At 50.4% G+C, this 11662-nt stretch overlaps 3 protein-coding genes across 4 annotated transcripts; 1 reads left to right on the top strand and 2 right to left on the bottom strand.

Annotated features, from left to right (window-relative positions):
• Positions 1 to 7145: 7145 nt before the first annotated feature.
• Positions 7146 to 8319, bottom strand: AAFC00_002507 (uncharacterized protein; the record flags this gene model as incomplete). Its single annotated transcript, XM_069341834.1, has 4 exons — positions 7146 to 7496; positions 7555 to 7733; positions 7794 to 7908; positions 7966 to 8319. 4 exons carry the CDS (start codon positions 8317 to 8319, stop codon positions 7146 to 7148), a joined length of 999 nt encoding a protein of 332 aa, XP_069198341.1.
• A 1294-nt stretch (positions 8320 to 9613) lies between these two features.
• On the top strand, positions 9614 to 10593 carry AAFC00_002508 (uncharacterized protein; the record flags this gene model as incomplete). Of its 2 annotated transcripts, none has more annotated exons than XM_069341836.1 (3): positions 9614 to 9779; positions 9892 to 10398; positions 10466 to 10593. In XM_069341836.1, the coding sequence occupies 3 exons, from the start codon at positions 9614 to 9616 to the stop codon at positions 10591 to 10593; spliced, it is 801 nt and encodes a 266-aa protein (XP_069198342.1). The 2 variants fall into 2 exon arrangements, with proteins under 2 accessions (XP_069198342.1, XP_069198343.1); XM_069341835.1 differs by having other exon boundaries at positions 9695 to 9779.
• Positions 10594 to 10756: 163 nt separating this feature from the next.
• AAFC00_002509 (uncharacterized protein) lies at positions 10757 to 11151 on the bottom strand (the record flags this gene model as incomplete). The annotated part of the gene is made up of 3 exons (XM_069341837.1): positions 10757 to 10809; positions 10872 to 10965; positions 11014 to 11151. 3 exons carry the CDS (start codon positions 11149 to 11151, stop codon positions 10757 to 10759), a joined length of 285 nt encoding a protein of 94 aa, XP_069198344.1.
• Between the last annotated feature and the right edge of the window lie 511 nt (positions 11152 to 11662).

Genomic DNA, 11662 nt, shown 5'->3' on the forward strand with positions numbered 1-11662 from the left:
ACAAGTCAATTCACAACAGTACAGAGCTACGACAAGAGCAGGAAAAACGAGTAGATACCCAACAACACAGTAGGTGTTTTGAAATTACAAAAAGAGATACAGAAATATATCCAAGGGAACAATTGGTCTGAGAGGGCCGACTCAAAAATCCACACTATCTGCAGTCTGTCTGCCTATGGAAATGGTGTAGAGAAGAAGACCTGAAAGAAAAAAGCAGAGAGCTACTGCAACAATCTTTGAGCTGGACTGGACTTCCGCTAGATCGGCGCGCTATACAATGCACACACGCTATCAAGCCGTTATCGTTATCATTACATGTCGTGGGTGAAGTCAGATTTCTGTCGATATATGCGCATCATCCGCTTCTGGGGTTTGGGATGCCTCGTTCTTGAGGTTCGGCTCCTGTTGTGCGGGAGGCGCTGCTGTCGTCTTCTCGGTCAGCGGTCTCGCGAGCGGGGTGTGATAGGACGTACGAGTCGGTATCTCTGGGGCTGACTGCGGTGACACAACATCGCATTTCTGGGGCGGTTCGGTAGGAGGATCGCGGTCAGGTGGCAACGCGGTCACTCGAATGAGTTGACCGCACTCGGGATTTCTATCCTCGGCCTCATCTTGTTGTGATGTGGATGATCTGGCAAATCTTGTAGCATTGGATGACTCAATGCCTGCGATCATGTCTTCATCAAAGCCCGAGTCATGATGCAGTGGCGAGCTAAAGTATGCACTTTCTCGCCTTTCAGATGAATGATTGCCATCGTCAAGTCCGTACTCGCTGATCTGTGACGAAGCGTTGGTGTTATGCATAATCTGGGTGTCATGCTCACGCAGGCTCCCTCTCTCTCCCGTTGCATGCGGATAAGATTCCTGTGATGATTGAAACTCGCCTAATCTAGCAACACTAGATTCTCTGATCAATTTGTGCTGGCGAGACAAATGCTCTTGAAGATCTACGACTTCGTCATGCATGTCTTGTCGAACGTCTATCTTCGTGGTAAATCCTACAGCATCAGTAGCTGACAAGCTTGTTGCGCTACTCGAGGGTTTTCTTCGGCCGCGTCCGGCTGTCGCGCCGTGATTCGTGATTAGATAGCTGCCGTCGCTTTGGAATCTGTCGTATGTGGATGGTGCAGGGTCTGCAGATGTGTACGCTTCGGAAGTTAGATGCGAGGGCATAGGGGGCACGTAGTTGCGTCGATGCTCCTCTATATCTTCAAGGTGTACAGCTGCCGCGGGATCGATGTATTGCTTGTCTGAACGGCGACTCCTGATGCTGTGATCAGATAACCTCAGATCTACGGCCTGAGGATCTTCAGGCTCAGGTATCGGCGGGAATTCACCGAGAAGTTGCTTCGCGCTCAGACGATCTTTCGGCCGCTCGCTCAAGCATATCTCCACGATTCTCTTGAACCACAGCGGCGTCTCTTGATCACGTACCGGGGGAAGTCGATCATTGGTGCGTTCCGCACTCTCGGGCTCGTCTGTCTTCTCTGCTAGCGCCCAGAGCACCATGCCCAACTGGAACAGGTCGCTCTTGACACCAATGCACATACTTATTCTCTGCCCGCTGTGTATAAGACTGAGTAACTCGGGAGGTTCCCAGCCGACTGGACAACCTCTGCGGTTGATATCAATGATCTTCGCATCGTCGTCACTGTCAATGACTATGTTAGACAAGGTAAAGTCTCCTTGGACGAATCCGGCTTCGTGAATCTCCGATAGTCCCTCTATTGTTTGGTAGGCCCATCGTTCGCGTCTCTCCCACGGGAGCTGATCTGTATCTTTGTAATCATAAAGCATGTCGACCAAGGAGCCTCGTGGCGCATAAGAGATAAGCAGGCCCTTGACGTATGCATAACCCTCGTCAATCACGAGTCCGTGAAATTGTATCACACTCCTGGCGTCTTGCAGCGAGTCTAGAGCGTTGATCTCATACAGAAATTCGTCTACTGTATCGGGTCCAGGGATCTCTTTCTTGATGAGATCTTGGTCGTTGACACTGACGCGATAGACGAAGCCTGACAGATGAGCATCAAAAGTGAGCTCGCTCTCGCGATAACGTTTACAATGCACGTGCTCAACGAGAGATATCGAAGGATAGGAAATAATCTCGTTGACATCCTCCGTGACATGAACATGTAATCTTCCATCCTCGGTCTGTAGCTTGAGATTTGTGACGGTATCGAAAAACTGAATGTCGGCCAGTGAATCTCGTACAGCCTCGTATATGCGAGCATTCTTGTCTCGTTGATATCGCAGCGTTTTGAGGTCTGCCTCTAAGGACTCTGGCTCGGCATCTCGGTAGTCGAGCGAGATTGTGACTCTTCGCCATAAGTTGGGCCGCTGGGCATATGTCACGAAAAACTTTTCCCTTTCTGACTTGTCGCGGAAGTGCATGCTCAGGTTTAAAATCCATTGCGACTCAAGCTCGGCTTGTAATTCACGTTCATCCAATACGTCCGAGTGAGATTCGTCGTCGAGAACTGGTGGATACTCGCTGCTGTCCACAAGATTTGACTGTGCGTGAATGACGGGATCCGAGGCAATCGAGCCTTCTATATCATCAAGGCCATAGTGAGACTTCTGCAGCGAGCTGGAGGACGATCGCCTTATAGGGGTCCCGACCTCAGGTGCAGAAAGAGACGGAAGATGCCTCTTGGGCGACGAAGCACGATCTGTTCTGTTGGTGCTCCGTGGACGTCGGTCTGCGCTCAGTGCTCTCTTCTCGTTCAGTGTTGGTTCTACAGCCAAAAGCCTGTCGCGCTTTTCCGAGTTCTGTCTTCGGAAGGTTAGCGGCCTGGGTAAGCCAGGGACAGCCCTTCTATGACCCTTCCGTCCTAAAAGACTCGGTCGCCTTGTCGGTGGCTCTTCTGGCTGTCGCTGCTCTTGTTGCTGCTGCTGTTGCTGCTCCTGTTGCTTCTCTGGGTCCCTCGTCGCCTCTTCTTGGGGCTCATCGTCTTCCAGCGGCAGATCCTTCGGCGTCGTGTCATTATCACGGAACCAGTGACCCAACCTCGACACCCGTCCGAAAATGGGAATCCTCCGTTTAGGAGAGTCATCTGCAGGGATCTGAATAGCAGTGTCTTGCATGTCATTTTCTGTGGCGACACTGTTGACAAATGGTATATGCGGCATGTCTGACTTATCCACCATTCACAGGCCACCGTGTCTTCAAGTATTCTTCATGAGTAGTGCAGATAGAACTTCGATGACTTCGGATCGAGACTCGGGAAAGAGGGTTATTGTTGCGGGGGTACACGATGCGCTGTGCGACGTTCGAATAGCATACGAGGACAAAAAGAAAGCTAGGCACGTCTCTGATTGCTCACATGCATGAAAAGGTTATCTTATTTGTTGGAAGCAACATTCGTTTCAAAGGCCATCAGTAGTAGGGTGACACAGAAGCTGAGACCTGCTCAAGTAGCACGCGCATGGAGCTTCTTCTTAAGCAAGTGCACCGGAAGTGTGATATGTGTGCCTGGCGGCTACATAAGATATGTGACAATCAACACGCAGCAGATTTCCAAAACGGAGACCTGCAAGTAGGTGCAGGCGCAGTTGAAAGCGGTCTACCAACGGAAGGCACGGCGCGTTCAGACCGATGAACCTTGTTGTAAAGGTACATGAGACGGCGACCCAAAACTAACGAGGGTACGACTGCGGCAATCAAACGATCGGTCACTGATTTCCGATTATGGGACTACAAATAAGGGGCTTGGAATCCAAGAACGACGGGTGGTTGGGGGAAAGTGGTTAGACAACCTACCAGAACATGCACCGACGCATGATTCGAAGTGCACGGGCGGGGCAGCGCCGACCAGCACCAGCCACACGCATACGTCCACTGTTAGACTTCATGCGAATCCCCCAACCTTGTTGCAAATCGATCACTGGAACCTTTAAAGATATTCCTCCGGTGCCGACAGTTTTTCCCTACCTGTCCAACGAAGGTTTTGGTGGTGTCCTCCTACCGAACGTTGTACCATCCATCTTCAGGTTAGTTGGGCCATACTGCGCTGTCACAACAGACGTATCGTCGTCAATGCATGTTGGGCAGCAGTAATTTCAATGAGCCATACCCATGCAAGAAGCTGCAAAGCCTCCACTTTGATGCTCCGCTATCAAGCTGTACGGTGACATGCGAGGCTCAGAGAACGCTTATGATGAGTTCAAAACCGTCAAGAGGCACACCGAGGTCATTTGGGACGGAGAGGCTAATTCTTGCCGACGTGGACGTGAGTGCTGGGTCAGCAAAAGGTACTCTGCCTTCTTCTTGCGCGTCACTCTTACTGTGAGGCTCGATGGGATTTAGCTCGTATATCGCATTATTGACGTGGCAAGTTGAGTGTTGCAATGGGACTAGCAATAGGCGAAACGGAGTATCCCACGTCGACATTGGCGCCTCGGATGACTCTTGCTTTACCGAGACATCCAAAGTATGTTACAGAGTACCTTGTGAAAACACCAAGTGATCAGGCATCCTCGGAACCTTATACGCCTTCACGTAGGAGTGGAGGATCTCGGTTGATGACGGGCACGATGATGCGCTGTTCAATCTACATCAGGCGATGGCAGAGCGGCTCTGATGGCGTACTAGTATACCGATTGATACCGAACAGCAAGACATGGTAAAGTAGGTAGGTAGGTGGCCGTCATCTTGAATGATGGAAGCATCAAGCAGTCAGACTCTAAACTCCCCGAGGCTGTGCAGTATGGAAGTTTGAGGCTTTGCCATAGTGCAACATGTAGCCATAGGCATGCTTGTAAGTGGGCGGTTCTTCGTCGAGAGTAAGATTGTGTCAGAGTCGAGGTTTGGAACACACGTCTCATTTTTCTCTCTGGTATATCCGTCAATTCTCTCAACCTATGACCAAAAGAAGCGAACACCCGTTCTGGCTGGAAGAATGATGCGTTCACAAGACTGCATAGTATATCTGTCCCTCGTGTTGTGATGCTCGTAATTGGCGTTCAGAGGGTCATATTGCTTCTCCAATCATTGACGTGTACATTCGAACCCTGTCGAGTATGCACGGCGGCAGTGTGGTCTTCCATTCACTTCTTGTGACAGAATGAGCTCCAGGTATGTGATAGTGGTGCACACAGTGCCAGAACTCGAGCCTTGTCATAGACCTGACGAAACATCGTACAGACTGCGTAGAACTACGTTCGCTGCCTCGTGCCTAGACAAGTCGAAAGCGACGGAGCATCCTTACCTCGCTCTCAACTCGACGGCACGGTGACTGGGTTGTGACTTGATTCATCCACATTCCATAACCAGCGTCTCTACATCATGGTAGCGTCTATCACTCCTTCGTATACTCACAAGCAGCGATTCGGTTTACGAGAGTGCTCACTTCAAGGACAGCAGCAGATCCAGCGCATCAAGTCATGGAGTCGAGTCAAAGGGAGTGTACTACTTTCATCGATCCAGACACCACCACTCTCAACCATCTGACGATTCCTGCTGCTTCCATTATGACATTTGGACCACTCTTTACTTCCTTTCCTTGTCACTGTTCTGCTTACGAGCCGTCTCGACATACCGTTATGGTTTCCTTCTAGGCAGGGTAGGAGAATGTCTCCTTCTATCAACACTCCCATTATGACAGGACAGTCACCCCTCGGTCGCTAATGCCTATCTGTGCCTGAAGGCCCCTCGGGTACTGCACCTTCTCCTTGTACGATGGTCATACTACGACATTCACCGAACCCTCGATAATCCTCCATCACCCTCGAAAAGAAAGAGAAAGGCAAAAGCAACGCCTCCACCCCAACATCAAACCTTGTCAAAGGCAGCCCAAGAGTAATGATCCAAGTATTTGAACTTCAAAACCCTCGACCGTCAGATACTTCCATAACCGATGACCTAACCCACTTATACGTATATATCAGTCCAGCTATACTCGCAACTGACTGACTAGCTGACCTGCTGACATACATCTCATCGCACTACTCGCCTCCACTTTATCCACCTGGAGGACATGCCCGCTCTTTCTCGAAAATTCGAGATTGGCTCGTGTTGCTGTCGTTCAACTTGGCCCGAAGAAAGATGATTGCTCGGTTCGTGCAGAGATGAAAGTATGGAGACTCTGGAGAGAGAGGAGAGGATTTCAGACCATCAGCCAAAAACCAAAGCGCTGGGGGCTCAGGATCTCATGGATACTGTCTGTCTCTTGCGACTTCGAAACAGAGTGTAGTCAGGCAGAATAGGGAGAGGGTTCCTTGTCGACGTACAGATATATTCTATGATGAGGATTTTGATATATCGAGACGAAGGAGAAGAGTAGTAGTATGGGATAGCGGCGCCAGAGGCCGTCTTCCTGAAGAGAAGAAAGACGACTGAAGTACTGGGCAAGGGGCGAGGAGGCTGGCTTGTCGAACGTATGATATTAGACGGATTTGCTGATTGATAGCGAGACAAATGGACAATCCAGAAACCAGAAAAAAGCCCAATAGCCTCTAGTCACAACCTTGTATGCGAATCATGGAAAGAATATAGAAGAAGAGAAAAAAACAAATGGCACGGATCATGAGCAACAATTTTGAAAAATCGATGCTGTCATCACGTGCAGTACATACACGACCATATATAATCTTCTGTGTAATTCCCATCTTTCGCCTCTGAACAAGAAGCAGGAAAAGCGGGAGTCGAACAGTACTAAAGAACAGGGCTTGAGCATTCCATTGCCTTGTAAGCTACGATACAGTAATGTAAAACGCATGTATAAATCCTCTCCTCTCCTTCTCCGGCCCTCTCTACGTGCCTCCCTAGCCTAAGGAAGACAGGATGCGCAGGAGCGTAAATCCACTGTGGGATCGATGACAATAGAACACAAAACTCCAGCGGAAACAAAAACCATCATGCTCGTTTGTTTTACCCCCTTCCCCCTCCGTCAAAGTGTAGTAAAAAGAGTTCATAAACAGCTCAGGTATTCAAAGCAGACCAAAAAACAAAGATGATACCAAAACAAAAGAACGCCCTGATCAGATATAGTGCTTTGTGATGTGATCCAGAACAAGAAATATTTCATATAATTGTTCTTTCCCTTCTGCACTCACTAAAACTGAACTCGACTCCAATATGCAGAATTCCGAAAGAATGAATATTAAAAATGGATGATGCAGTTCGGTCTGTCTGTCTTGTGTTCTCACATGCCCATTCTCCTGGGTCCAAAGTACAACAGACCGCCGACACCAGTCATGGTCAAGCCAGCCCACCACCAGGTGTCGGGGTTGAGCTTGGAGCTTTGCTTGAGGATGTTGTTTGCTCCCTTGTAGTTGACGGGAACCTCTCTCTCGAGACCACGCTTGGCCTTCCTAGCTTTGGCATTCGATGTCTGCGTGGCGCCGGGAACAGCTTCGGTGGGGTTCAGAGTGATGGTCGGTAGCATGTTCGGAGGTGAGTAGACGAGGAACATGGGCTGCAGGGGAGTGCCGTCGAATTGGTACATGTCGAGACGAAGGATACCGTGGTAAGGATCCGTGTAGATGGAGTAGCGCTGTAATAGAAGTCAGTTGCTGAGAAATACAAACATTATGGAGAAAAGACAAGCACACCTCAAATATTTCGCTCTGATTGTAACGGGTGTAGGTCGAAGTCTGGGCAGTGCATGGGTCGGACAGCAATTGTCTGCCGTCGACAGCAAAGGGAGTCAGCTCGAGAGAGCCATTGGCACTGTGGACATATGTGCCATGTTGCCACTGCATGATTGCGGAAGGACAGTCGGGGCTTGTGGCTGCGCAACAAGGTCAGTCAAGGTGGGTCCCAAAATCAGCAGACAAGAAGAAAAACGCACGATTGGCAATTGCACGGTAGTAGGCTTCTTCATAGTAGCCATCCGAGGTGAACGAGTAAGAGATACCAGTTCTGTTCGGCTCGATCAACGTGTCGCTGACGGGATCGTAGAAGCCCTTGAGATTTCATGTCAGTACAGGAATGGCCAGACATTGCGAGTAGAAACAACGTACGGGTCCAGTCAGGGTCATCTTGCTCTTGGTGGACCAGGTGCCGACAAGCTGAGAATCGCCAGCGGCTTCACCAGTAGTGGTTCCTGCGCCTGCTGCTGCGGTTGCCGCTGCTGTCGCACCTGCTGCGGCGGCTGTCGTTGCTGCAGTGGCTCCTCCCGCAGCGGCCGCTGCTGCTGCTGCGTTCTTGGACGAGGCGGCGGCGGCGACGGCTGCGTTGGACGATGAAGCACTGGCTGCTGCTGCTGATGCGCTCGATGCGGCCGCGGCGGCTGCGGCAGCTGCTGGGTCTGCAACTTGTGCGATGGCTCCTGACATGAGACCGGCCAGGACGGCGACGGTGGACTGTAATCTCATGTTTGTGTGTGTGTGGGTGTGAGAGAGATGTGGAAAATATTGAGTTGTACAGGTATCGGTGCCTAGGCGTGCCGAGGCGTGTGGATGACGGTCGTTGTCGTTGTCGTCGTCAAGTCGTCCAGCGAGCGGTCTAGTCGTCGTGTGTATCTCTGCAAGTGCGCGCGGGTCACGGCTACTGTCAGGACAGAAATGAAATGTGTTGTCTGGTCGCGTGAGGCGATGGCTGCGTGTGTGGATTTATTATGCGGCTCTATTTGTGTTGTTGGAAAGGTGTCGGAGATGGGAAATGGTATGTTGGTCAACGATTGTCACAACAAAAAGCACAGGCTAGTAGTGGCGCGGGAAAGCAGACGATGGGGTGTCGGCAAGTCGATGCGATGTATTCCCAGAGTCGAAAACAGAATTGCTACTTGATATCTTTTGCCAGGCAAGTACGAGGGTGGGAAAGAGTGCAGTCCTTTCAACAGTGCAGTAATGTGCAGCACCGAGAGATTGCGAGATCGAGAGGCTGAGAGATTGCCAAGTACCTTTAGGGACTGTCGGATAAGGTAAAGTCAAGTAAGGAACGGGAACCGAAACACAGTACAATACAGTAAGGTAGTAACCTAGGGTAGAGTATGGTACAGTAAGAACTTGCACAGTACGAATAGTGTTGCGTAAGGTAAAATCCCCCCTTCTTCTTCGGTGCTGGATGTCGCCTTTGTGCTTGTGCAGACAAATCCTTGGAAGCCAACAAATTACGGTGCGGGTCCCCCGTCGTGCCAACTGAGTACCTACCTTACAGACACTGTACCTCACAAACGGCAACAAGAGGTTGGCAACGCAGTAATGGCTTCACGTTTTCCCTGGGTTCGCCCCCTCTCTTCCTCCCTCTTCTCCCTCTTCATCATCAACGAATAAGAAGAGGCTCTGCCTGTCTTACTGTTCAAAGGCGCAGTGTCGATCCAGCCCTGATTGTGTGGAGGGAGACGACGGCGTCAGGCGCTCGGCCGTTTTCCCGCCCTCTGCCAATATAATTAGCATCAAGACAAATGTACGTGTCCGGTACTTGGCGCTTGTGCATCCCCCTCCATCTGTAATTTGTGCCGATGAACAAGACCCTTGCTGCTGCTGTACCTTGAGAAAAGAAAGTTATACGCCGACGCTGAAGGCGAGCGTGAGGTTACATAGATCAGAGAAACAAATAACCCTCGAGGGCATGTTCAGACCATCGACTCGCATCAATTCTCGACCTTTGACTGCAACAAGATCAGCATTTCTGTCTGAGAGATTTGCCAGGTGCAGCAGCAGCAGCATGTCCACCTTCGCTTCAGACAGATCTACTGAGCCGCCGACGACTCGACACAATCGTCCGAAACTAGATCTCGGGAACGAGATGCATCTGTCAGACAAGAAAGCATTGCGCAAGCAGATTGGGCGAGTCCTATCTGCCCTACCGGAGCACGAGGTCCAGAGTCAATGTCCGTCGTCCGTCCATGCGTCATAAGTCGCTTTGTTGTCATAATTCGAAAATTGTATGCAATAGAAGTTGTAAGATACCATAGGCTGACGGCTTCTCATGAAATCAAACAGCTGCCAAAGCCACAGATCTACTGCTTTCCTTGCCTCAATATAGAAATGCGAAAACCATCAGTATATTCATGTCCATGCCCAGTGGGGAGATAAATACCGAACGTCTCTTGAAACATGCTCTGGCCGAAGGAAAGCGAGTCTTCATCCCCTACATCTACAAGGCTTCCAAGGAGAACGTGCAAGACTTACCTGCGAGCATCATGGACATGCTCTGTTTGACCTCCAAGGAGGATCGCGCCACGTTGAAACCCGACAAATGGGGCATTCCTTCTATAGAAAAGGCAAGCGTGCAAGACAGATTGAACTCATTCGGTGGTAAAGGCCTCTCGAACGGTGAGCCGCCCAGACATGAAGCCGCTGGTTTGGATCTTATCGTCATGCCGAGTATGGCCTTCGATGCGCAGATGAATCGCCTGGGCCACGGCAAAGGGTACTACGACAACTTTCTCACGAGGTACTGTTCTGGCAAAGACGCGCAGGGTCTGCAGCGGATGAAACCATTCTTGGGTATGTTCTATTTTCTCTCACTTCCTCTACTCCTGCTTTTCCGGGAATTGGCTAACAGGCCGTGTAGTCGGCTTCGCTCTGGCTGAGCAGTTGCTCCCTTCTCCATATCGTCTTCCCACTGAATCCTGGGATTGGAAAGTGGATGCCACCATCGTGGGTGGTGTTGATTCGGAAGCCAGATTGATAGTCCCGTAATTTCAATTCGTGTCGCATGGTTGGTTGCGTATCCTGTACTTCCTTTCTTTCATGTCGCGCCGCCCGTGTCTGCTCGAAGCTACCTGAACGCCAAAGCTCCCAATAAGCGCCACCTCGAACCCGGGCGCGCCATCAAGGTATGGTACACAGCGAGCATTTGTACTCAGTTCAATTGCTGGATAAGAGACACGTTGTCGCCTTTGAGAAGAATTTGTCCTGCGTATGTGTATCAGTCCTGGTGCGACCTTTATAACCACTCTATTTGCCATTTCACTTACCGAGACTCCTTCTGCTTTCATCCGGGTCGGTCTTCGTGGGCTGCTTGACTTCGAATGCATCATCGATGACGAGGTTCATGAACTCGTCGAAGCCCTATGGCAATCAGTATTTCATGTCAGATTGTATTCTACAGGCACTCACTCTGATGGTGCCCTCAATCCTGATGCCGAGCTGCTCATACAGCCATATTGACACCTTCGCGCGCGACTGAAGAAGCTTGAAGATGAAGTTGATGGGGGGCAGAAGCACCTTGCCTCCTCCTCTACCGCGTCCGGCCATTGTTGTGTATGTGTGAAGGGTGGGATGTGGTTTGGATTATGCTATAGTGGGCGCAAACACAGGTGTTGCGCGCGCAAGGTGGAATTCGACGATAGTGGGGAAAAGGCGGTGATGCACTATGTCAGAGACAAAGAGCTGTGTATGGTGAGAATTGACCTGGCGTGGTGGTAGATAGATGTTGTATAACAAAGCGTTGCGCAGGTACGATATAGCACATTCACATTAGCACTAGACTGCGGTAGAGGACCTCGTCCAGCTCTCGTCCTTCCCTCTGCTCTTTCCGCCGTCGTTGGTGCTGTAGGGCTGAAGCGTGCGTCGGAGTGCCGACACGCCGATTGCACTTTCACTTGGTTCATGTGTAGGGCAGTGACGATGCACAGACCATTGGGGTTACTCTAAGAATGTGGGATGTTCATCCATTCGGACTGACTTGTTGTAAGTAATCCATGCTTGCATTTGTCTTTTATAGCAATCTGAGACCTGTCTCTACTCATTCTCCTGTTTCTCTCTT

Source organism: Neodothiora populina (assembly GCF_041146345.1).
Source record: "Neodothiora populina strain CPC 39397 chromosome Unknown canker_contig_15, whole genome shotgun sequence".
NCBI lineage: Eukaryota > Fungi > Ascomycota > Dothideomycetes > Dothideales > Dothioraceae > Neodothiora > Neodothiora populina.